A 27,924-nucleotide genomic window follows, 5' to 3' on the forward strand; every position below is an offset into this window, starting at 1 on the left:
CTATATCTTAAACTGTTTTAACCAGCAAAACCATATTCACATAGTCTTAAAAAGTGAAACTACTTGGCAGCAACTCGATATATAACTGGCTCTCCAAATTATGTTGAAGGAATCTGGTACTGTATTAGGATATATACTAAACATGTGTGTGTATACTTCAAGACATTATAAGCAAATAAAAAATAATAATTAGCAACTGTGAAGTGTTAAAGGACTTTGGGAGGATAAATTCAGAATTTGCCAAACTTTTTTCAATATATTAATGTGTAATATAGATTTCTTTAGAAGATATAACATGGAGGAGGGTAGGAGAAACAACATATGAAGATCACATGTTCTAGATATCTATGGGCATGACTTAGTCCTAAAACCAATAAATTCTAAATATAGTTAAGTAAGCATTTACACCTGACACCTTATTTTTCTCCAAAATATAAGAGATCTCCCAGCACAAAATAACTATAATCAACAAACCTCAAGTAAAGGTTTATGAAGATCAGTTTCAAGGTCTAGGAGTGTGGGTCTGTTTGTTTGATTTGTCCGGAGATTTAGTGGCCATGGTCGAATTTGCTCGACGGGGTACTTCTAAAAATCAATTAAAAGATTTATTATTTTAATGCATTCTCAAATTACCACTACAGCAAAAAACAAGTAAATCTCTCATGAAAAAATATTGATGAATAAATGACTTTCCTTATATATTAAGACCTTACAGAAGAATAAAAAAAGCATGTAATAAGTCATAAACTTGAGTGCCAAATAAAATCTATATTTTTCCATATTAAACTTTTCCAATCTCCTCCATGAATCTTATAGTCTATGAGAATATTACCTAGTAACACTGGAGCATTTTAAATAGATAGATTATTAGACTTGAGACTGTAATTTGGCTCCCAAATTGGTTTAGCTCAGTTTCACAAACTTGTTCAGGGAACCAAATTATGTTCTACATATATAACACTTAATATCTGCATCTTAAAACTTGCCACCCACTGACATTATGCCTCAGCTCAATTGTTTAAGTGCTCTACTACCTTCTCTCAATCAAGAAAAAATATAAGACGATGCAGGTCCATGCAGTGCATCATGGGTAACAGTGCTTCTTTAATATGTTTGTTAACAAGGTATGTCACAACCTGTAATTGTTTTACATGATGGTAGGATTGCTGGTGTCTTTTTTCTATCTCATAAATATGCAGGATAACAACTGTGTCTTACTAGTTCTACTTACACTTAGGTCACATTACATATGCATGTTTATTTTTTTTTTTTATTTATTATCACACTGGCCGATTCCCACCAAGGCAGGGTGGCCCGAAAAAGAAAAACTTTCACCATCATTCACTCCATCACTGTCTTACCAGAAGGGTGCTTTACACTACAGTTTTTAAACTGCAACATTAACACCCCTCCTTCAGAGTGCAGGCACTGTACTTCCCATCTCCAGGACTCAAGTCCGGCCTGCCGGTTTCCCTGAATCCCTTCATAAATGTTACTTTGCTCACACTCCAACAGCACGTCAAGTATTAAAAACCATTTGTCTCCATTCACTCCTATCAAACACGCTCACGCATGCCTGCTGGAAGTCCAAGCCCCTCGCACACAAAACCTCCTTTACCCCCTCCCTCCAACCCTTCCTAGGCCGACCCCTACCCCGCCTTCCTTCCACTACAGAATGATACACTCTTGAAGTCATTCTGTTTCGCTCCATTCTCTCTACATGTCCCACACATGCATGTACACACACATATACACATCCAACTGGGTTTTCTTTATTTTCTTAATAGTTCTTGTTCTTTATTTCCTTTTATCTCTATGGGGAAGTGGAAAAGAATTCTTCCTCCAAAAGTCAAGCGTATTGTATGAGGCAACTGAAATGTTGGGAGCAAGGGGTTAGTAACCCCTTCCCTTTGATAAATTATTAAATTAAAAAAAAAAAAAAAAAAAAAAAAAAAAAAAAAAAAAAAAAAAAAAGCTTTTCTTTTTATGTCACCCTGCCTCGGTGGGATATGGCTGGTGTTAAAAAAAGAAAAAACACTGTCATATGATATTCTGTGTCTATGTGACAATTCCATGTTTCGAGGCATATACGTAATGCCTTGAAACAATCATATCACAGTATAAAAATTACTTGGAAATAGTGTCTTGAGGGCACACACTTAATGGGTTCATAAAAAGTACTACTAGAGAACAAATGGATTTGTCAGTTAAAAATAGGAGAGGAGAGTTATTAAATGGAGAGTTAGAGGTACTGGGAAGATGGAGAGAATATTTTGAGGAATTGTTAAATGTTGATGAAGATAGGGAAGCTGTGATTTCGTGTATAGGGCAAGGAGGAATAACATCTTGTAGGAGTGAGGAAGAGCCAGTTGTGAGTGTGGGGGAAGTTCGTAAGGCAGTAGGTAAAATGAAAGAGGGTAAGGCAGCCGGGATTGATGGGATAAAGATAGAAATGTTAAAAGCAGGTGGGGATATAGTTTTGGAGTGGTTGGTGCAATTATTTAATAAATGTATGGAAGAAGGTAAGGTACCTAGGGATTGGCAGAGAGCATGCATAGTTCCTTTGTATAAAGGCAAAGGGGACAAAAGAGAGTGCAAAAATTATAGGGGGAGAAGTCTGTTGAGTATACCTGGTAAAGTGTATGGTAGAGTTATTATTGAAAGAATTAAGAGTAAGACGGAGAATAGGATAGCAGATGAACAAGGAGGCTTTAAAAAAGGTAGGGAGTGTGTTGACCAGGTGTTTACAGTGAAACATATAAGTGAACAGTATTTAGATAAGGCTAAAGAGGTCTTTGTGGCATTTATGGATTTGGAAAAGGCATATGACAGGGTGGATAGGGGGGCAATGTGGCAGATGTTGCAGGTGTATGGTGTAGGAGGTAGGTTACTGAAAGCAGTGAAGAGTTTTTACGAGGATAGTGAGGCTCAAGTTAGAGTATGTAGGAAAGAGGGAAGTTATTTCCCAGTAAAAGTAGGCCTTAGACAAGGATGTGTGATGTCACCGTGGTTGTTTAATATATTTATAGATGGGGTTGTAAGAGAAGTAAATGCGAGGGTCTTGGCAAGAGGCGTGGAGTTAAAGGATAAAGAATCACACATAAAGTGGGAGTTGTCACAGTTGCTCTTTGCTGATGACACTGTGCTCTTGGGAGATTCTGAAGAGAAGTTGCAGAGATTGGTGGATGAATTTGGTAGGGTGTGCAAAAGAAGAAAATTAAAAGTGAATACAGGAAAGAGTAAGGTTACGAGGATAACAAAAAGATTAGGTGATGAAAGATTGGATATCAGATTGGAGGGAGAGAGTATGGAGGAGGTGAATGTATTCAGATATTTGGGAGTGGACGTGTCAGTGGATGGTCTATGAAAGATGGGGTGAATCATAGAACTGATGAGGGGAAAAGGGTGAGTGGTGCACTTAGGAGTCTGTGGAGATAAAGAACTTTGTCCTTGGAGGCAAAGAGGAGAAATATGAGAGTATAGTTTTACCAACGCTCTTATATGGGTGTGAAGCATGGGTGATGAATGTTGCAGCGAGGAGAAGGCTGGAGGCAGTGGAGATGTCATGTCTGAGGGCAATGTGTGGTGTGAATATAATGCAGAGAATTCGTAGTTTGGAAGTTAGGAGGAGGTGCGGGATTACCAAAACTGTTGTCCAGAGGGCTGAGGAAGGGTTGTTGAGGTGGTTTGGACATGTAGAGAGAATGGAGCGAAACAGAGTGACTTCAAGAGTGTATCAGTCTGTAGTGGAAGGAAGGCGGGGTAGGGGTCGGCCTAGGAAAGGTTGGAGGGAGGGGGTAAAGGAGGGTTTGTGTGCGAGGGGCTTGGACTTCCAGCAGGCATGTGTGAGCATGTTTGATAGGAGTGAATGGAGACAAATGGTTTTTAATACTTGACGTGCTGTTGGAGTGTGAGCAAAGTAACATTTATGAAGGGGTTCAGGGAAACCGGCAGGCCGGACTTGAGTCCTGGAGATGGGAAAGTACAGTGCCTGCACTTTGAAGGAGGGGTGTTAATGTTGCAGTTTAAAAACTGTAGTGCAAAGCACCCTTCTGGCAAGACAGTGATGGAGTGAATGATGGTGAAAGTTTTTCTTTTTCAGGCCACCCTGCCTTGGTGGGAATCGGCCAGTGTGATAATAAAAAAAAAAATAATAAAAAAAAGTACTACAGGTCTAACCCAATAAAATCAAACAGTGTGACTAATTTCCATGTTTTGAGGGGTATAACACCTTGAAACCATTGTAATACCACGGGATTTCCTTGCACAGTGTTAGAAGAGGGAAGTGATCATAAGAAATAAGTACAATTATTTGGGCCAATTCATATTATATATAGTATTTCATGTGGGGCTATGTTAAGATACGCTTCTCCCCTAAGTTCACAGGTAATGAAAACCTTGAAGTCATCTAATATTTTGCATAATCTTAGACATCAAAAAAAATTTCTTTGATAAACTAGCCTAATTTAGCATAAATGATATGGAAAATGTATGTGCTGTTGGAGTGTGAGCATTTTAGGTGGTGGTATGGGCTCAAAGTATTATCCAGAGGGCAGAGGGAATGTTGCTGAGGTGGTTTGGACACTCAGAGGATGGTACAAAACAAAGACTTAGAAGACATAAATCTGTAACTTAATGAAGGAGGGGTAGGGGTCGTCCTAGGAAAAGCTGGAGGGGGTAAAGGAAGTTTTGCTTGCAAGGAACTTGGACTTTCAGCAAGGGTGTATGAACATGTTAGACAGGAACAAGTGGAGACGAATGGTTTTTATGACTTGACATACTGTTGGAGTGTGAGCAAAGTAACATTTATGAAGAGATTAGCCTGACTTGAGTCCTGAAGGTGGGAAATACAGTGCCTGCACTCTGAAGAAGGGGTGTTGACGTGTTGCAGTTTTTTAACTGTAGTGTAAGCATGCCTCTGGCAAGAGTGATGTAGTGAATAAGGGTTTCTTCTTTTATGGGTCGTTCTTCCTCGGTGGGAAACAGCAGACGTGTTAGTAATAAAAAAAAAATTCAGGAAACCTTTTCAGCCAGACTTTAGTCTATAGTCTGGAACATTATTCACTTATGCTAACATAGCAGTTACCCCATGATGCACTGCAGGGACCCATCTGGTATTTGATTTTTTTCAAAAAAAAAAACGAAGAGGTCGTAATTAGTCAATAACCTGAACCTTCTCCTATGTAGGATACACCAGCATTTGAAGTTCAAAGCCAAGCAGAAGAGGCTCTTTTAAGTTATCAAATCGAAATCAAAATCAGGAATATTTTTATAAAACTGACAAAAGCATTTTCCCATCCCAATATACTTGCAGGAACTGTTCTCTATTTATAATTCATTAGCAATGAAAATTTGAAGCTCATCAGATTTGGCATTCTTGAGTAATAACAAAAACCTTAGAGGAAAAAAAATCCTGTCGGGATATACTACAGTGGAACCTCAGCACTAGAAATTAACTGGTTCCAGAAGGCTGTTCGAGTGCTGATCTGAGTACAGAATGAATTTTTCCCAACCAATTTTCTTTCTGGTTGACTGTTATCACTAAATATGAAAAAGTTTACAGCGAAGTTCTGGCAGGTTGTGTTTGTTTGGTTGAGTGCCAAGCAAATGGTCAACTACCAAGCAATTTGTTTACCGAACAAAACGCTCGAATACCGAATTATTCAAGTACGGAGCTGTTTGAATACTGAGGTTCCACTGTACTTTGTCAATAGAGATAAAAAGTTATAATGATACTTGTTTATATCTGGCTATCATCACCCCTTTTATTTACCAATGTCGTGATGATGAGAGCACCCATATGGTTGCCTTATTGGCACCTGGTAAAAACATGCATATATATACATATGGCCGTCTCCCACCGAGGCAAGGTGACCCAAAAAGAAAGAAAATCCCAAAAAGAAAATACTTTCATCATTCAACACTTTCACCTCACTCATACATAATCACTGTTTTTGCAGAGGCGCCCAGAACACAACAGTTTAGAAGCACATATGTATGAAGATACACAACATATCCTGCCAAACTGGTTGGTAGACAGCAACCACCCAGGGAAGTACTACCGTCCTGCCAAGTGAGTGTGAAACGCAAGCCTGTAATTGTTTTACATGATGGCAGGATTGCTGGTGTCTTTTGTCTGTCTCATAAATATGCAAAATTACAGGCATGTCTTGCTACTTCTACTTACACTTAGATCACACTACACATACATGTACATGTTTATTTATACACACTCATCTGAGTTTTCTTTGATTTTATCTTAATAGTTCTTGGTCTTATTACTTTTCCTTTTATATCCATGGGGAAATGGAATAAGAATCTTTCCTCCATAAGCCATGCGTGTTGTAAAAGTCAACTAAAATGCCGGGAACAATGGGCTAGTAAACCCTTTTCCTGTAATAATTACTAAAAATAATAAGAAGAAGAAAATTGTCAAAGTGGGAAGTCTGAATGTGCGTGGATGTTGTGCAAATGATAAGAAAGAGATGATTGTGGATATTATGAATGAGAAGAAGCTGGATGTCCTGGCTTTAAGTGAAACAAAGCTGAAGGGGGTGGGAGAGATTCAGTGGAGAGGAATAAATGGGATTAGGTCAGAGGTTTCAAATAGAGCTAGAGCTAAAGAAGGAGTAGCAATAATGTTGAAGGATAAGTTATGGCAGGAAAAGAGGGACTATAAATGTATTAATTCAAGGATTATGTGGAGTAAAATAAAGGTTGTATGTGAAAAGTGGGTTATAGTAAGTGTATATGCACCTGGAGAAGAGAAGTGTAGAGAGAGAGAGAGATTTTGGGAAATGTTGAGTGAATGCGTGGGGAGTTTTGAGCCAAGTGTGAGAGTAATGGTGGTTGGGGGATTTCAATGCTAAAGTGGGCAAAAATGTTGTGGAGGTAGTAGGTAAATTTGGGGTGCCAGGGGTAAATGAAAATGGGGAGCCTTTAATTGAACTATATGTAGAAAGAGGTTTGGTAATAAGTAATACATATTTTATGAAGAAGAGGATAAATATAAGGTATGATATAGCATGTAATGAAATAGTTTGTTAGATTATGTATTGGTGGATAAAAGGTTGATGGGAAAGCTCCAGGATGTACACGTTTATAGAGGGGCAACTAATATATCGGATCATTATTTAGTTTTAACTACAGTTAGAGTAAGAGGTAGATGGGAAAAGATTAAAATGGCAACAACAAGCAAGAGGGAGGTGAAAGTGTATAAACTAAGGGAGGAGGAAGTTCAGGTGAGATATAAGCAACTATTGGCAGAAAGGTGGGCTGGTGCAAGTGTGAGTAGTGGGGGGGGGGTTGAAGAGGGTTGGAATAGTTTTAAAAATGCAGCACAGTACACGTATTAGAATGTGGGGCAGAAGTTTGTGGTTATAGGAGAGTGGGTGCAGGAGGAAAGAGGAGTGACTGGTGGAATGATGAAGTAAAGGGTGTGATAAAAGAGAAAAAGCTAGCTTATGAGAGGTTTTTACAAAGCAGAAGTGTTATAAGAAGAGTAGAGTATATGGAGAGTAAAAGAAAGGTAAAGAGAGTGGTGAGAGAGTGCAAAAGGAGAGCAGATGATAGAGTGGGAAAGGCACTATCAAGAAATTTTAATAAAAATAAGAAAAAAAATTTGGAGTTAAACAAGTTAAGAAAGCCTAGAGAACGAATGGATTTGTCAGTTAAAAACAGAGTAGGGGAGTTAGTAGATGGGGAGATGGAGGTTTTGGGTAGATGGCGAGAATATTTTGAGGAACTTTTAAATGTCGATGAAGAAAGGAAAGCAGTAATTTCATGCACTGGCCAGGGAGGTATACCATCTTTTAGGAGTGAAAAAGAACAGGATGCGAGTGTGGGGGAGGTGCGTGAGACCTTACGTAGAATGAAAGGGGGTAAAGCAGCTGGAAATGACGGGATCATGACAGAAATGTTAAAAGCAGGGGGGGATATAGTGTTGGAGTGGTTGGTATTTTTGTTTAATAAATGTATGAAAGAGAGGAAGGTACCTAGGGATTTGCAGAGAGTATGTATAGTTCCTTTATATAAAGGGAAGGGGGACAAAAGAGATTGTAAAAATTATAGAGGAATAAGTTTACTGAGTATACCAGGAAACGTGTACGGTAGGGTTATAATTGAAAGAATTAGAGATAAGACAGAATGTAAGATTGTGGATGAGCAAGGAGGTTTCAGAGTGGGTAGGATATGTGTAGATAAAGTGTTTACATTGAAGCATATACATGAGCAGTATTTACATAAAGGTAGGGAAGTTTTTATTGCATTTATGGATTTAGAAAAGGCATATGATACAGTGGATAGGGGAGCAATGTGGCAGATGTTGCAAGTATTTTGGAACAGGTGGTAAGTTACTAAATGCTATAATGAGTTTTTATGAGGATAGTGAGGCTCAGGTTAGGGTGTGTAGAAGAGAGAGAGACTACTTCCCAGTAAAAGTAGGTCTTAGACAGGGATGTGTAATATCACCATGGCTGTTTAATATATTTATAGATGGGGTTGTAAAAGAAGTAAATGCTAGGGTGTTTGGGAGAGGGGTGGGATTTAATTATGGGGAATCAAATACAAAATGGGAATTGACACAGTTGCTTTTTGCTGATGATACTGTGCTTATGGGAGATTCTAAAGAAAAATTGCAAAGGTTAGTGGATGAGTTTGAGAGTGTGTGTAAATGTACAAAGTTGAAAGTGAACATAGAAAAGAGTAAGGTGATGAGGGAGATGGTCGACTTGTTGAAAAAAAAAAAAAAAAAAAAAAAGTTAGATATCAAATTGGGGAGGAGTAGTATGGAAGAGAAGTAAATGCGAGGGTCTTGGCAAGAGGCGTGGAGTTAAAAGATAAAGAATCACACATAAAGTGGGAGTTGTCACATCTGCTCTTTGCTGATGACACTGTGCTCTTGGGAGATTCTGAAGAGAAGTTGCAGAGATTGGTGGATGAATTTGGTAGGGTGTGCAAAAGAAGAAAATTAAAGGTGAATACAGGAAAGAGTAAGGTTATGAGGATAACAAAAAGATTAGGTGATGAAAGATTGAATATCAGATTGGAGGGAGAGAGTATGGAGGAGGTGAATGTATTCAGATATTTGGGAGTGGACATGTCAGCGGATGGGTCTATGAAAGATGAGGTGAATCATAGAATTGATGAGGGGAAAAGAGTGAGTGGTGCACTTAGGAGTCTGTGAAGACAAAGAACGTTGTCCTTGGAGGCAAAGAGGGGAATGTATGTGAGTATAGTTTTACCAATGCTCTTATATGGGTGGGAGGCATGGGTGATGAATGTTGCAGCGAGGAGAAGGCTGGAGGCAGTGGAGATGTCATGTCTGAGGGCAATGTGTGGTGTGAATATAATGCAGAGAATTCGTAGTTTGGAAGTTAGGAGGAGGTGCGGGATTACCAAAACCGTTGTCCAGAGGGCTGAGGAAGGGTTGTTTAGGTGGTTCGGACATGTAGAGAGAATGAAGCGAAACAGAATGACTTCAAGAGTGTATCAGTCTGTAGTGGAAGGAAGGCGGGGTAGGGGTCGGCCTAGGAAAGGTTGGAGAGAGGGGGTAAAGGAGGTTTTGTGTGCGAGGGGCTTGGACTTCCAGCAGGCATGCGTGAGCGTGTTTGATAGGAGTGAATGGAGACAAATGGTTTTTAATACTTGACGTGCTGTTGGAGTGTGAGCAAAGTAACATTTATGAAGGGGTTCAGGGAAACCGGCAGGCTGGACTTAAGTCCTGGAGATGGGAAGTACAGTGCCTGCACTCTGAAGGAGGGGTGTTAATGTTGCAGTTTAAAAACTGTAGTGTAAAGCACCCTTCTGGCAAGACAGTGATGGAGTGAATGATGGTGAAAGTTTTTCTTTTTCGGGCCACCCTGCCCTGGTGGGAATCGGCCAGTGTGATAATAAAAAAAAAAAATAGTATGGAAGAAGTGAATGTTTTCAGATACTTGGGAGTTGACGTGTCGGCAGATGGATTTATGAAGGATGAGGTTATTCATAGAACTGATGAGGGAAAAAAAGGCGAGTGGTGCGTTCAGGTATATGTGGAGACAAAAAATGTTATCTATGGAGGCAAAGAAGGGAATGTATGAAAGTATAGTATAGTACCAACACTCTTATATGGATGTGAGAAGGTGGTTGGAGGCAGTGGAGATGTCCTGTCTAAGAGCAATGTGTGGTGTAAATATTATGCAGAAAATTCGATGTGTGGAAATTAGGAGAAGGTGTGGAGTTAATAAAAGTATTAGTCAGAGGGCTGAAGAGGGTTTGTAGACGTGGTTTGGTCATTTAGAGAATGGATCAAAGTAGAATGACATTGAGAGCTTATAAATCTGTAGGGGAAGGAAGGCGGGGTAGGGGTTGTCCTCGAAAAGGTTGGAGGGGGTAAAGGAGGTTTTGTGGGCGAGGGGTTTTATGTAGCCGGACTTGAGTCCTGGAAATGGGAAGTACAATGCCTGCACTCTAAAGGAGGGGTTCAGGATACTAGCAGTTTGGAGGGATATGTTGTGTATCTTTATAGGTATATGCTTCTAAGGTGTTGTGTTCTGAGCACCTCTGCAAAAACAGTGATTATGTATGAGCGAGGTGAAAGTGTTGAATGATGATGAACGTATTTTCTTTTTGTGGATTTTCTTTATTTTTTTGGTCACCCTGCCTCGGTGGGAGACGGCCGACTTGTTAAAAAAAAAAAAAATGTATGTGTAGTGTGACCTAAGTGTAAGTAGAAGTAGCAAGACGTACCTGAAACCTTGCATGTTCATGAGACAGAAAAATGGACCCCAGCAATCCTATCATCATGTAAAACAATTACAGCCTTTTGTTTTACACTCACTTGGCAGGATGGTAGTACCTCCCTGGGCAGTTGCTGTCTACAAACCTACTACCTAGAATATATATATTCTTCTTTCTTTCAACGTACCAGCCATATCCCACTGAGGTGGTGGCCAAAAGGAAAAAACGAAAGTTTCTCCTTTTAAATTTAGTAATATATACAGGATTTTGGCAGTTTGGAGGGATATGTTGTGTATCTTTATACGTATATGCTTCTAAACTGTTGTATTCTGAGCACCTCTGCAAAAGCAGTGATAATGTGTGAGTGTGGTGAAAGTGTTGAATGATGATGAAAGTATTTTCTTTTTGGGGATTTTCTTTCTTTTTTGGGTCACCCTGCCTTGGTGGGAGACAGCCGACTTGTTGAAAAAAAAAAAAAAAAAAAAATACAGGATTTACGAAGGATGAGGTTAATCATAGAATTGATGAGGGATAAAAGGTGAGTGGTGCATTGAGGTATATGTGGAAACAAAGAATGTTATCTATGGAGGCAAAGAGGGGAATGCATGAAAGTATAGTGGTACCAACCCTCTTATATGGGTGTGAAGCTTAGGTTGTAAATGCTGCAGCGAGGAGGAGGTTGGAGGCAGTGGAGATGTCCTGTCTAAGGGCAATGTGTGGTGTAAATATTATGCAGAAAATTCGGAGTGTGGAAATTAGAAAGTGTGGAGTTAATAAAAGTATTAGTCAGAGGGCAGAAGAGGGGTTGTTGAGGTGGTTTGGTCATTTAGAGAGAATGGATCAAAGTAGAATGACATGGAGAGCATATAAATCTGTAGGGGAAGGAAGGCAGGGTAGGGGTCGTCCTCGAAAGGGTTGGAGGGAGAGAGTAAAGGAGGTTTTGTGGGCAAGGGGCTTGGACTTCCAGCAAGCGTGCATGAGCGTGTTTGATAGGAGTGAATACAGACGAATGGTATTTGGGACCAGACGAGCTGTTGGAGTGTGAGCAGGGTAATATTTAGTGAAGGGATTCAGGGAAACCGGTTATTTTTATATAGCTGGACTTGAGTCTTGGAAATGGGAAGTACAATGCCTGCACCCTAAAGGAGGGGTTTGGGATGTTGGCAGTTTGGAGGGATATGTTGTGTATCTTTATATGTACATGTATATGCTTCTAGACTGTTGTGTTCTGAGCACTTCTGCAAAAGCAGTCATTATGTGTGAGTGAGGTGAAAGTGTTGAATGATGATTTAAAGTATTTTCTTTTTGGGGATTTTCTTTCTTTTTGGGTCACCCTGCGTCGGTGGGAGACGGCCAACTTGTTAAAAAAAAAAATTATGATAGAAACTTTCAAATACTACTCACAAGGCTATCTGCAACTTGCTCCAGGAAATCCTGCAACGTGGCATTTTTTTTTACCCTGAATATTCTATAATTGGCCTTGTCTGGATCATAAAGGTCATTTCCTTGATGACCAGAAAATGAATCCTCCAGGATGACCTGCAAATAGAAAGCAAGCTTGACAGAATTATATCAAACTGTAAAATTACAATTACTGTATATATTTTTAACTAAATATATTTAATATAAACAGTCCAACAAAAATCAACTTCCCATTCAAAGATCCTTTGCTTTTATAATAGTAAAACATTACAATCGTCATCATACATTTTGTGAATTACAAAATTTCTAACTACTCCATCAATTTTTTATCTTCAACCAAAAATATATAAATTTTTTGTTGCATTTTTGGCTGCACAGTTTTTTAAATTAATAATATCTAACACGAATTTTTTAACAGAAGTTCATTCATTTTCTTTTATCTCCTACTCATTGCAATTCCCTCATCCCCTTTAGCTTAATGTCACTTAGTGCTAAAACATTCAATTTTCTTTCAGCCCTAACATCAACAACCATTTCTTTTGAAACAATCGTATAAATTTCGTCTATATTCAGAAGCCTATCTTAGAATTTTTTTTTTTTTTTTTTAATGAACTGTGTGAAGGAAAACTAACAATCAGCCCCTCGTTTAAGGACTTTTTTCAATATATTGCCTATAGTATAAAGTATACATAAATAAATTTCACTGAGGAAAATAAGCAGTGACAATGAATGATTTATGGAAATACTGGGGTAAGGGTGACCCAAAAAAAGAAACGTTTTCGCCATCATTCACAATATCACTGTCTTGCCAGAAGAACGCAGATATGACAGTTTAAATGTTACTCTAAACAGCAAATATCCCAAAAGCTTCCCTTAGAGTGCAGGTACTGTACTTTCCTTTCTCCTTGACAAGTCTGGCTAACCAGTTTCCCTGAATCCCTTCATAAAATATTACCCTGGTCACTCAACAGCTCATCAAGTCCTAAAAACCATATGCCTCCATTCACTCCTAACACACTCACACGTGCCTGCTGTATGTCCAAGCCCTTGCACACAAAACCTCCTTTACCCCCTCCTTCCACCCTTTCCTGGGATGACCCCTACCCCACCTTCCCTCTACTGCACATTTATACACCCTCCAAGTCATCCTATTTTGCTCCATCCTCTCTAAATCACCAAACCACCTCAACAACCCCTCCTCAGCCCTGTGAATAATACTTTTAATAACTCTGCACTTCCTCTTAGTTTTCACATTGAGAATTCTCTACATAATATATGAAAATAAAAAAGTAGGTTGAAAAATAGTCAAAAACACAAAACACATCTAACCTGGATATTCATATATAAATGAGCCTCATTTCTCTCTTTGCGACGTATCATTTCAATACGCTTTTCTTCTTGTAGTCGGTCAATAAGCTCTTGGGGAATGTCCTCCTCTGTTACTTCCTGTAGAACAGTTCTGAGACAACTCTCTCTTATGTACACAAGCATGTATGCATTAGTACAGTGCTTCACTGTTAGGTTGAGGTCATCTTCATGACCACCAAAATTGTGATCAATGGCTTCCTGTTTACTGCACCTCGATACAACATCGTCATCAAATTTACACCACTGTAAAGAATACAAATTTAAAATTAAATATATAAACTCGTATCTTACGAACATGTAATGATATAATTTTACCATTGTACTACTAAGGAATATGAGCATATGTAAAATTTGTTTTCACCTTGAAGAATTTTTTTTTTTTTTTAACTAGTCGGCAGTCTCCCACCGAGGCAGGGTGACCCAAAAAGAAAGAAAATCCCAAAAAAGAAAATACTTTCATCATCATTCAACACTTTCACCTCACTCACATATAATCACTGTTTTTGCTGAGGTGCCCAGGATACAACAGTTTAGAAGTATATATGTATAAAAATACACAATATATCCCTCCAAACTGCCAATATCCCAAACCCCTCTTTTAGAGTACAGACATTGTACTTCCCATTTCCAGGACTCAAGTCCGGTTATATAAAATAACCGGTTTCCCTGAATCCCTTCACTAAATATTACCCTGCTCACACTCCAAGAGCTCGTCAGGTTCCAAATACCATTTGTCACCATTCACTCCTATCTAACATGCTCACGCATGCTTTGCTGGAAGTCCAAACCCCTCGCCCACAACACCTCCTTTACCCCCTCCATCCAACCTTTTCGAGGACGACCGACCCCTACCCCGCCTTCCTTCTCCTACAGATTTATACGCTCTCCATAAGTGTCCGGGGCCCAAAACTGTTCAACAGCCTCCCATCAAGCATTAGGGGAATTGCCAATAAACCCCTGGCTGCCTTCAAGAGAGAGCTGGACAGATACCTAAAGTCAGTGCTGGATCAGCCGGGCTGTGGCTCGTACGTTGGACTGCGTGCGGCCAGCAGTAACAGCCTAGTTGATCAGGCCCTGATCCATCGGGAGGCCTGGTCATGGACCGGGCCGCGGGGGCGTTGATCCCCGGAATAACCTCCAGGTAACCATTTCATTCTACTTTGATCCATTCTCTCTAAATGATCAAACCACCTCTACAAACCCTCTTCAGCCCTCTGACTAATACTTTTATTAACTCCACACCTAATGTCCACACTCCGAATTTTCTGCATAATATTTACACCACACATTGCCCTTAGTAGGTTGGTAGACAGCAACCACCCAGGGAAGTACTACCGTCCTGCCAGATGACTGTGAAACAGAAACCTGTAACTGTTTTGCATGATGGTAGGATTGCTGGTTTCTTTTTCTGTCTCATAAACACGCTAGATAACAGGGATATCTTGCTACTCCTACTTACACTTTGGTCACACTTCACAGACACGCACATGCATATATATATACATACATCTAGGTTTTTCTCCCTTTTTCTAAATAGCTCTTGTTCTTCCTTATTTCTTCTATTGTCCATGGGGAAGTGGAAAAGAATCTTTCCTCCGTAAGCCATGCGTGTCGTATGAGGAGACTAAAGTGCCGGGAGCAATGGGCTAGTAACCCCTTCTCCTGTAGACATTTACTAAAAAAGAGAAGAAGAAAAATTTTATAAAACTGGGATGCTTGAATGTGCGTGGATGTAGTGCGGATGACAAGAAACAGATGATTGCTGATGTTATGAATGAAAAGAAGTTGGACGTCCTGGCCCTAAGCAAAACAAAGCTGAAGGGGGTAGGGGAGTTAGAGAGTTAGAGCAAAGGAAGGGGTAGCAGTAATGTTGAAGGATCAGTTATGGAAGGAGAAAAGAGAATATGAATGTGTAAATTCAAGAATTATGTGGATTAAAGTAAAGGTTGGATGCGAAAAGCGGGTCATAATAAGCGTGTATGCACCTGGAGAAGAGAGGAATGTAGAGGAGAGAGAGAGATTTTAGGAGATGTTAAGTGAATGTATAGGAGCCTTTGAACCAAGTGAGAGAGTCATTGTGGTAGGGGATCTGAATGCTAAAGTAGGAGAAACTTTTAGAGAGGGTGTGGTAGGTAAGTTTGGGGTGCCAGGTGTAAATGATAATGGAAGCCCTTTGATTGAACTTTGTATAGAAAGGGGTTTAGTTATAGGTAATACATATTTTAAGAAAAAGAGGATAAATAAGTATACAAGATATGATGTAGGGCGAAATGACAGTAGTTTGTTGGATTATGTATTGGTAGATAAAAGACTGTTGAGTAGACTTCAGGATGTACATGTTTATAGAGGGGCCACAGATATATCAGATCACTTTCTAGTTGTAGCTACACTGAGAGTAAAAGGTAGATGGGATACAAGGAGAATAGAAGCATCAGGGAAGAGAGAGGTGAAGGTTTATAAACTAAAAGAGGAGGCAGTTAGGGTAAGATATAAACAGCTATTGGAGGATAGATGGGCTAATGAGAGCATAGGAAATGGGATCGAAGAGGTTTGTGGTTACAGGAAAGTGGGTGTGGGAGGGAAGAGGAGCGATTGGTGGAATGATGATGTAAAGAGAGTAGTAAGGGAGAAAAAGATAGCATATGAGAAGTTTTTACAAAGTAGAAGTGATGCAAGGAGGGAAGAGTATATGGAGAAAAAGAGAGAGGTTAAGAGAGTGGTGAAGCAATGTAAAAAGAGAGCAAATGAGAGAGTGGGTGAGATGTTATCAACAAATTTTGTTGAAAATAAGAAAAAGTTTTGGAGTGAGATTAACAAGTTAAGGAAGCCTAGAGAACAAATGGATTTGTCAGTTAAAAATAGGAGAGGAGAGTTATTAAATGGAGAGTTAGAGGTATTGGGAAGATGCAGGGAATATTTTGAGGAATTGTTAAATGTTGATGAAGATAGGGAAGCTGTGATTTCGTGTATAGGGCAAGGATGAATAACATCTTGTAGGAGTGAGGAAGAGCCAGTTGTGAGTGTGGGGGAAGTTCGTGAGGCAGTAGGTAAAATGAAAGGGGGTAAGGCAGCTGGGATTGATGGGATAAAGATAGAAATGTTAAAAGCAGGTGGGGATATAGTTTTGGAGTGGTTGGTGCAATTATTTAATAAATGTATGGGGTAAGGTACCTAGGGATTGGCAGAGAGCATGCATAGTTCCTTTGTATAAAGGCAAAGGAGACAAAAGAGAGTGCAAAAATTATAGGGGGATAAGTCTGTTGAGTATACCTGGTAAAGTGTATGGTAGAGTTATTATCGAAAGAATTAAGAGTAAGACTGAGAATAGGATAGCAGATGAACAAGGAGGCTTTAGGAAAGGTAGGGGGTGTGTGGACCAGGTGCTTACAGTGAAACATATAAGTGAACAGTATTTAGATAAGGCTAAAGAGGTCTTTGTGGCATTTATGGATTTGGAAAAGGCGTATGACAGGGTGGATAGGGGGGCAATGTGGCAGATGTTGCAGGTGTATGGTGTAGGAGGTAGGTTACTGAAAGCAGTGAAGAGTTATTATGAGGATAGTGAGGCTCAAGTTAGAGTATGTAGGAAAGAGGGAAATTATTTCCCAGTAAAAGTAGGCCTTAGACAAGGATGTGTGATGTCACCATGGTTGTTTAATATGTTTATAGATGGGGTTGTAAGAGAAGTAAATGCGAGGGTCTTGGCAAGAGGTGTGGAGTTAAAAGATAAAGAATCACACATAAAGTGGGAGTTGTCACAGTTGCTCTTTGCTGATGACACTGGGCTCTTGGGAGATTCTGAAGAGAAGTTGCAGAGATTGGTGGATGAATTTGGTAGGGTGTGCAAAAGAAGAAAATTAAAAGTGAATACAGGAAAGAGTAAGGTTATGAGGATAACAAAAAGATTAGGTGATGAAAGATTGGATATCAGATTGGAGGGAGAGAGTATGGAGGAGGTGAATGTATTCAGATATTTTGGAGTGGACGTGTCAGCGGATGGGTCTATGAAAGATGAGGTGAATCATAGAATTGATGAGGGGAAAAGGGTGAGCGGTGCACTTAGGAGTCTGTGGAGACAAAGAACTTTGTCCTTGGAGGCAAAGAGGGGAATGTATGAGAGTATAGTTTTACCAACGCTCTTATATGGGTGTGAAGCATGGGTGATGAATGTTGCAGTGAGGAGAAGGCTGGAAGCAGTGGAGATGTCATGTCTGAGGGCAATGTGTGGTGTGAATATAATGCAGAGAATTCGTAGTTTGGAAGTTAGGAGGAGGTGCGGGATTACCAAAACTGTTGTCCAGAGGGCTGAAGAAGGGTTGTTGAGGTGGTTCAGACATGTAGAGAGAATGGAGCAAAATAGAGTGACTTCAAGAGTGTATCAGTCTGTAGTGGAAGGAAGGCGGGGTAGGGGTCGGCCTAGGAAAGGTTGGAGGGAGGGGGTAAAGGAGGTTTTGTGTGTGAGGGGCTTGGACTTCCAGCAGGCATGCATGAGCGTGTTTGATAGGAGTGAATGGAGACAAATGGTTTTTAATACTTGACGTGCTGTTGGAGTGTGAGCAAAGTAACATTTATGAAGGGGTTCAGGGAAACCGGCAGGCCGGACTTGAGTCCTGGAGATGGGAAGTACAGTGCCTGCACTCTGAAGGAGGGGTGTTAATGTTGCAGTTTAAAAACTGTAGTGTAAAGCACCCTTCTGGCAAGACAGTGATGGAGTGAATGATGGTGAAAGTTTTTCTTTTTCGGGCCACCCTGCCTTGGTGGGAATCGGCCAGTGTGATAAAAAAAAAAAATTGCCCTTAGACAGGGCATCTCCACTGCCTCCAACTGCCTCCTCGCTGCAGCATTTACAACCCAAGCTTCACATCCATTAAGAGTGTTGGTACTATTATACTTTCATACATTCCCTTCTTTGCCTCCACAGATAGCATTATTTTGCCTCCACATATACCTCAATCCATCACTCACCTTTTTTCCTTCATCAATTCTATGATTAACCTCATCCTTCATAAATCCATCTGCTGACATGTCAAACTCTCAAATATCTGAAAACATTCACTTATTCCATACTCCTCCCCCCCAATTTGACATCCAATTTTTCTTTATCTAACTCATTTGATACTCTCATCACTTTACTCTTTTCTATGTTCACTTTCAACTTTCTACCTTCACGCACACTCCCAAATTCGTCCACTAACCTTTGCAATTTTTCTTTAGACACTCTCATAAGCACAGCATCATCAGCAAAAAGTAATTTTGTCACTTCACATTTTGTATTTAATTCCCCATAATTTAATCCCACCCCTCTCCCGAACACCCTAGCATTTACTTCTTTTACAACCCCACCTATAAATACATTAAACAACCATGGAGACATTACAAATCCTTGTCTAAGACCTACTTTTACCAGGAAGTAGTCTCCCTCCCTTCTACACACCCCAACCTGAGCCTCACTATCCTCATAAAAGCTCTTTACAGCATTTAGTAACTTACCACCTATTCCATATACTTGCAAAATCTGCCACATTGCTTCCCTATCCACTCTATCATATGCCTTTTCTAAATCCATAAATGCAATAAAAACTTCCCTAATGTATGCACACATCTTCCTTATTTGGATATTTGCTAAAAGTTGTTTTTTTACAACCTAGTGAGCCAACTGTATAAAAACTGCATCAACCCCATCATAAAGAAGTTTGAATTTGGGACAAATGACTTGCCACCCTTTATAAAATTCAATGACACTGTTACCACACTAAATTAAATTAGGAAAATCTTATGCCATCTACAACAGTGGTACAGTCTATTTCTGGCCTTACCTTCACAATAATGATGCATAAATTCTTTGAATTAGAAATAGTAACTTAGTGATACCTTTCAATACGCTCAACTATAAGAACAGGCATAATATAAACAAAGCAACCTCTATTATTTAGCTACTGTACATAGTGCAATTTTTTGCAAATGCAATTAAAAAAATTGCATCTAAAATTGCTATTTAATTTTGGAGGTACTTTTCTAATTGCATTTACATAAAATCACCCTACAGAGAGGAGCTCTATAAACAATAGAAATACCAAAAAATCAACAAAAGGCCTTACCCGGCCATCTCCCTTAGGGTTGATGAAGACAACATAGTGACCTCCATGATTATCTCCTGAATGAACCAGAACTGCATGAAGAACATAAGTGGCTGGTGTAGTGTCGGGTTTCTGCAGGAACTGGTCCATGTTTAACTTCTCTGGGAATTCGTATCTGAAAAAAGGTATCATTTTTTTTAAACTCTTTCCATATATTTAAAGTTAACAATTACCAGGGTACTGTAGTCAGTCAAATGTTGGCTTGTCCTATTTTAGATGTTTAATAACTATTTAGGCAACAGTTTGGTTGACAATATACAAACGTGTACGTGTATTTGCATTTTAAGAAATAGTGTTCCATTAGTAAAAAGTTTTAAGAGATGCATCAAAATTAATTCCTGAATACACTGAAACACTCCACTTTTTAGGCATGAGAAATGACCAGAAATTTAATATTTTTCAAAACTAATAGAAGATACAACAAAGTCTCAAAATTTAAAATGAATGAAGTAGGAATTTGTCTGAAGACAAGACTTAAAATTTTTAAAATAAATAAATAGAGCATGGAAGGAGTGGGTAAAGGAGGTTTTGTGGGCAAGGGGCCTGGACTTCCAGCAAGTGTGTATGAGTGTGTTAGATAGGAGTAAATGGAGACGAATAGTTATTAGGGCCTGACAAACTGTTGGAGTGTGAGAAGGGTAATATTTTGTGAAGGGATTCAGGGAAACCGGATAGCCAGACTTGAGTCCTGAAAATGGGAAGTACAATGCTTGCACTTTGACCCTTAAACTGTCCAAACCTAGATCTACATCCACATGCAGGGGCTCTGAACATAGATCTACTTTTTTTTTTTACATGCTTTCAAATGGGGAAAATCAAGGTCGGAGCGCTACGCACGTGAAAGTAGATCTACGTTTGGACAGTTTAAGGGTTATTAAAGGAGGGGTTTGGGATACTGGTAGTTTGGAGGGACATCTAAACTGTCGTATCTGGGTGCCTCTGCAAAGACAGTGATTATGTATGAGTGATGGTGAAAGCGTTGAATGATGGCGAAAGTTTATTTTTCTTTCTTTTTGGGTCGCCCTGCCTTGGTGGGTAACGGCCAAAGTGTTAAAAAAAATACATAAAAAATATATTAAAGACAAAATACAAAGAATTAAGGATGACAAAATTACTTTAGTGGAGCAAGAAATAAGTGAGGAACTAAACAGAAAGTTACACAATTTAAAAAAAAAAAAAAATGACAGTATTTAAAATCAAAAGCAGATAACCGAGTCATTAGATACTGAAATAACTAGAAGAGGTAGTAAAGGAATTATTACTGGGTTATACTCGAGTTCAAACAGTATGCTCAAAAAATTTTCAACATCAAAATATTTGAAATCAAATGATGACACCTGACAATTTATGACAATTAGGCAATGTAAACACTTTTCTCCGAAAGTATTTATTTTTTTAACCACTACTCAATTCCCATCATGGATTTGGTAGACTACTGCCAGGATTTTTGTTTTTAATATTAGGGTTAAAGATTCACCTAACCTTTTATATATTAAATGATACAAAAACAAATATACAATAGAGAAAAACAGAGAATAGAAAGAGAAGCAGCATGTATATCCTTACCTGTCATTTATTTTGACATTAGAATCTGTGATGGGGTCGTACTGGAATCTCATAAGGTGAAGATGCAGCACAGGTGGAAAGCTCTGGAATATGACACCCTTGTCTGCCTCCTGTAGGCCATGCTCACCAGCATCATATTTATTGTCACCTTCCAATGTTTCTACACTGACGTAATCCTTAAACGATTCATATACTGTGGGAAAATGACCATCATAAACTACATAAATACATAAAAATTACAGAAACAAAAATAAAAATCAGCCTACTGCACAGACAATAAACATGATCAATAATGATAAAGTATTTTTAACAACAGCACATGTTAAACACTGAGTACAATATTGTGGACATCCTGCATAAACAATAAAGTTGTAATTATGGAATTCAAAGTCTCAATAGTCTATGGAAAGTAACGAATATGAAGAATGTTCAGTTAAAACAATATTGTTTAATGTTTTAACTAAACATACAATACAATACTTTCCTTTTCTCAGAAACCTGTACTTACTGTCTTTCTTTCCTTTTATATTTAGCTGGATATCATAAAAGGTCTCTGTTCTTGAAGAAGTGTAGTCTACATGTTTACACTTGAAGTAAGACTGGAAAAGAAGCAATCACTACTTACTACAACAATAAATATTTTATGAATACATTTTACAAACATTTATATCATGGAGCAAACTAAAAAGAATTCCAATAAAGTATTACAGTCAGTCTTACATCAGTATTTTGCATGAGACTTCATCCACATCTAAGGATCAGTACTTACCACAGTCTTGCCTTCAAATAACCTTGGAATTACTCCCTCAACGCAGGTACTCTTCATTTTGGTTTCTAATTTGTCTAAGAGCTGAAAAAGAGAAAAAAAAAATACTTTTACCTTTACTTTTACTTTTCTGACCAGCTTGGTTAAGAGCAAATATGATTTTGTCCAATGGAAATTTTCAGTGGTCAGCAATGAAGCCCACTTTGATACCTTTATATAGTATTCGATATGCATTAAAATTACTTATTTAAAATTGCTTGGTGCCTGTTAGCTGTATACAATGACTACTAAATCTCTTCTCTCTCTCTCTCTCTCTCTCTCTCTCTCACCCATTCCTGTTCAACAACAAAAGGGCAGATCCAGTATTTCTTTATGAACTGTGGTGGTGGTATGGTTGCTAGGGTCTTCAGCTTCCCTGTGAGGGGCTGCATGGGGCACTATCTAATAGGAAGACTGTGTACCTTTCATAAATTTTGTCATTTGAAATTTTTATCTACTCTTAAGTTTTTTCCTTTTCCACATCTTTCTTGTCAGTCCACCTAAGTGCAGCCTCTCCTCACTTAGTGACGTACTCGTTTACCGACAACTCGGACTCACAATGGGATCTCTGACCAGTGCATACCTAAATAATGTACAGTGGACCCCGCATACCGTACGCATCGCATACCGTTCAATCCGCATACCGCTCGCTTTTATCGCAAAAATTTTGCCTCGCATACCGCCCAAAAACCCGCTCACCGCTCTTCGTCCGAGACGCGTCCAATGTGCGCCCTTAGCCAGCCTCACATGTGCCGCCGGTGGCATTGTTTACCAGCCAGCCTCCGCGGTAACATCCAAGCATACAATCGGAACATTTCGTAATATTACAGTGTTTTTGGTGATTTTTTCTGGAAAATAAGTGACCATGGGCCCCAAGAAAGCTTCTAGTGCCAACCCTACAGCAATAAGGGTGAGAATTACTATAGAGATGAAGAAAAAGATCATTGATAAGTATGAAAGTGGAGTGCGTGTCTCCGAGCTGGCCAGGTTGTATAATAAACCCCAATCAACCATCGCTACTATTGGTGGTACAGCTGCTGCTGCTGTTGTACCACCGTCAGCTGCTGCTGCTGTAGTACCATCTGCTGCTGCTGCTGTAGTACCGTCTGCTGCTGCTTTAGCATCGTCTGCTGCTGCTGTAGCACTGTCAGCTGCTGCTGCTGTTGTACCACCGTCAGCTGCTGCTGCTGCTGTAGTACCGTCTGCTGCTGCTGTAGTACCGTCTGCTGCTGCTGTAGCATCGTCTGCTGCTGCTGTATCACTGTCAGCTGCTGCTGCTGTAGCATCGTCTGCTGCTGCTGTATCACTGTCAGCTGCTGCTGCTGTAGCACCGTTGTTGGTGTGGCTTACTGAGAATACCAAGAAACAATTAACCCCAGAGGATTTGCCACCCAGGATAACCCAAAAAAGTCAGTGTCATCGAAGACTGTCTAACTTATTTCCATTGGGGTCCTTAATCTTGTCTCCCAGGGTGCAACCCACACCAGTCGACTAACACCCAGGTGAACAGGGAAAAATGCCTGGAACTAGTGCTCATATTGGTGAATTTAAAGCCAGCAAAGGTTGGTTTGAGAGTTTTAAGAATCGTAGTGGCATACACAGTGTGATAAGGCCTGTTCTGGAAGAAAATGCCAAACAGGACCTACAGTACTCAGGAGGAAAAGGCACTCCCAGGACACAGTGTCTCATCAGTCATTGCTGCATCTTCAATAAAGGTAAGTGTCATTTATTCTTCATTTAGTAGAGTAGTACATGTACAATATATATTGTGCATGTACTACTCTACTATTGTGCATGTATCCTTCTCTTTGTGTGTAGGAAAATGTATATTTCATGTGGTAAAAATTTTTTTTCATACTTTTGGGTGTCTTGCACGGATTAATTTGATTTCCATTATTTCTTATGGGGAAAATTCATTCGCATACCGATCATTTCGCATAACAATCAGCCCTCTTGCATGGATTAAATTCGCTATGTGGGGGTCCACTGTATATTAACCCTTTCAGGGTCCGTCCCGTAGATCTACGGCTTTACGGTGAGTGTCCAAACCGTAGATCTACGCCATGAGCTCAGCTCACTCTGATAAACTGTGAGTGGTACATTTGGGCCTAGATATGAGAGAATACATCTATGTGGTATGTGTGCACCACATAAAACAGATCCTGCAGCACACTGTGTATAATGAGAGAAAAAAACTGAAATCATGATTTTTCGATTAAAACAGCAACTTTGCAGTGTTTTTTCGTATGTTTTTTATAGTTGTATTTGGGATTTCTTGGTCTCATTTGATAGAATGGAAGACATATTACAGAAATAGAGATGATTTTGATTGGTTTAAGCACTGGAAATGGCTTGAAACTGAGCTCAAAATAGCGGAAATGTTAAATTTTTGCCGATATTCAAGAGTAAACAAACGACCTCACACATCGAATACACGCCAGCTGGTGGGTCTAATATACATTCACAAATATGGTGATGATATTTATACAATTATTACAGTATTGCATAACAGTAAATCTTCTATTTTTTGGTGTGAATAAAAATTCATTATGTGAATAAAAAATCAAAATGGAATTTATTTGTAAAGCCTCAAAACATAACTAATGAAAAGAGGAAATGTTAGTTTAGTGCCAGGAATGCCTACATTGTTTATTCTGGACCCTATTTTGAAATTGGAATATTTTGAACTTTGTGTTAAATTGGCCAAATTAACAATTTCCGATCACTTTATTTTGTAGTTGAAACAGTTGACTTGGCGATTTCTTGTGCTCAATCGATAGAATAGAAGTAATACTAGTGAAATAGCAAAGAATTTGGTTGATTGGAATAATGTAATTGGCCTAAAATGGGAGTCAAAGTCAGCAAAATCGCCGATTCGTAAATATCGCTGACACATCAAAATTCGCGAGAGCATAATTTCGTCAATTTTCCACCAAATTTCGTACTTTTTGTTTTATTACCTTCACAAAAAGATTCTCTACGATTTCATAAGAAAAAATAAAAAATTTTTTTTTTGAAAATTCTTGGACACTGGTGCGTGACTCCAGATTTGGGCCTTGGACCCTGAAAGGGTTAAAGCTAATTTCCTCTATTCTGTTTATTACAATATATGGTACACTACTATATTAACATTTAAAAATATACAGGAAGGCCCCGCTTTACGGCGTTTCACTTTACGGCGTTCCGCTAATACGGACATTTCAAATTATGACCAAAACTCGCTATATGGCTCCCCCCACCTGACTTTCTAATACGGTCACCGTGCCCCACCCTGTTTGTTAACATTCTCCATGAGCTCAGTAAGCACTAAGTCTCTCCATTTTGTCTGGAAACTCCAAAATTTCAAATGTTTTTAAAAGTTATTTCATATTTTATATATACTCTGATAATTATACTTATGTATACCTGTACCTAAATAAACTTACATACATCGAGTCATTTAAATGTCGTATATTACGTTAATATACACATTTTCATTAATCCATCCATGATATTTTTTTCAAAATTATATAATAAACACGATGCATAACATATAAATAAGATAAATACACCCCACAGTAGAATAAATAAACAAATGTGAGATGTGAGCAGACGACTTGCACAAGTGGTGATAATAACAATACTGAGTCTCATTAAATGTCGTATATTACGGTAATATACACATTTTCATTAATCCATCCATGATATTTTTTTCAAAATTATATAATAAACACGATGCATAACATATAAATAAGATAAATACACCCCACAGTAGAATAAATAAACATAAATGTGATCTGTGGTAGCAGACGACTTCCACAAGTGACGCCATAATAACAATAGTCACGGAGTCTCATTAAATGTCGTATATTACGGTAATATACACATTTTCATTAATCCATCCATGATATTTTTTTCAAAATTATATAATAAACACGATGCATAACATATAAATAAGATAAATACACCCCACAGTAGAATAAATAAACAAATGTGAGATGTGAGCAGACGACTTGCACAAGTGGTGATAATAACAATACTGAATCTCATTAAATGTCGTATATTACGGTAATATACACATTTTCATTAATCCATCCATGATATTTTTTTCAAAATTATATAATAAACACGATGCATAACATATAAATAAGATAAATACACCCCACAGTAGAATAAATAAACATAAATGTGATCTGTGGTAGCAGACGACTTCCACAAGTGACGCCATAATAACAATAGTCACGGAGTCTCATTAAATGTCGTATATTACGGTAATATACACATTTTCATTAATCCATCCATGATATTTTTTTCAAAATTATATAATAAACACGATGCATAACATATAAATAAGATAAATACACCCCACAGTAGAATAAATAAACAAATGTGAGATGTGAGCAGACGACTTGCACAAGTGGTGATAATAACAATACTGAGTCTCATTAAATGTCGTATATTACGGTAATATACACATTTTCATTAATCCATCCATGATATTTTTTTCAAAATTATATAATAAACACGATGCATAACATATAAATAAGATAAATACACCCCACAGTAGAATAAATAAACATAAATGTGATCTGTGGTAGCAGACGACTTCCACAAGTGGTGATAATAACAATAGTCACGGAGTCTCATTAAATGTCGTATATTACGGTAATATACACATTTTCATTAATCCAGCCATGATATTTTTTTCAAAATTATATAATAAACACGATACATAACATAAAAAGATGATAAATACACCCCACAATAGAATAAATAAACATAAATATAAGATGTGGGAGCCTGGTTTGTTTACTCTGTGCCTGGCCTGTCACCTCTCATGTACTCATTCTTTCTCTCTCTCATTTATTCGTTTTATCTCATTTACTTAATCCTGACCCTACATTAAGACTACAAATATTTTAAGGTAAGTAATGAGTGAACTGTATATACATTTTATCGCTCTGGGATGCTTAAATATCATAGAATAGTATGTGTGGGTGGGGTGGCCTGGTGAAATAGCCTGGCTATTACAATACATACCACACTTGATTTCTTACAATAAATACTACTTGTCTCACCCTAGATTATGACTATAAATATTTTAAGGTAAGTAATGAGTGCACTATGTGTGTATTGTACCTTTTTATTGTTTTTTGATGCCTGGTTCTATTGCTAACTTAATATATGTTAGTGTAAACTTGTTATCTAGTGTTTGTATGCATTTATAAGTGGAAAAAAAGGGTGTTCCACTTTACGGCGATTTCCGCTTTACGGCGGTAGCCTGGAACCTAACCCGCCGTATAAGTGGGGCCTTCCTGTACTAAAAATGTTATAAATGGTGCAAAGGTGATATTAAAACAATATCAAAGATGGCTGACACAAACCCACTACCATTATAGTATGCTTCTTGCTTAGCAACAAATTCGTTTACCAACATGGTCTTAGGAACGGAATTGTCATTATGTGAGGACAGGCTGCATTGTACAGTTCTTGAGGGATTATTTAATATACTGGAAAATTCTTTTATTCTGTTTGTTGAAGGCTCTAAGTAGTTCCAAACTTTGTTTTGTTAAGTACTGCTTTGTACATTGGCCTTCATTTTTATTTTATTTAATCTCCCATTTATTTATTTATTTATTTTTTTTTTGCTCTCAGTCTTCAGTTTGTGGTCTGGTCACCCGTGAAGAGAGCTGGATGTCAAAGAATATTTTCTTCAAGTACTAGCTTAGTATACGTGCAGTGGTATGATCCTGGCAACCCATCCTAATAACTGTCACTTTTTCACACACACTTTACACTGACAGCTTGAGTATCTTGCAGGCTTGTGTAAGACTGGTGGACTGGAGTGGAGACAAGTGGTTTTAATGACATGATGTGCTGTCTGGGTATGAGCAAGATAACATTTATGAAGGGTTTTGGGGAAATTAT

General features: G+C 38.5%; 1 protein-coding gene across 1 annotated transcript in view; it reads right to left on the bottom strand.

Moving 5' to 3' along the window:
* Usp7 (Ubiquitin-specific protease 7) overlaps window positions 1-27,924 on the bottom strand; it is an 82,927-nt gene that overhangs the window by 36,760 nt on the left and 18,243 nt on the right. The window contains exons 7-13 of the mRNA XM_053794019.2: window positions 21,982-22,062; window positions 21,721-21,811; window positions 21,213-21,405; window positions 19,608-19,761; window positions 13,471-13,752; window positions 12,124-12,258; window positions 475-585 (exon numbers count right to left, since the gene is read on the bottom strand). Coding sequence (XP_053649994.1) covers window positions 475-585; window positions 12,124-12,258; window positions 13,471-13,752; window positions 19,608-19,761; window positions 21,213-21,405; window positions 21,721-21,811; window positions 21,982-22,062 — 1,047 coding nt within the window. The remainder of the gene's footprint in view (window positions 1-474; window positions 586-12,123; window positions 12,259-13,470; window positions 13,753-19,607; window positions 19,762-21,212; window positions 21,406-21,720; window positions 21,812-21,981; window positions 22,063-27,924) is intronic.

The sequence above is a fragment of the Cherax quadricarinatus genome, chromosome 56 (assembly GCF_038502225.1).
Source record: "Cherax quadricarinatus isolate ZL_2023a chromosome 56, ASM3850222v1, whole genome shotgun sequence".
Classification (NCBI taxonomy): Eukaryota; Metazoa; Arthropoda; class Malacostraca; order Decapoda; family Parastacidae; genus Cherax; species Cherax quadricarinatus.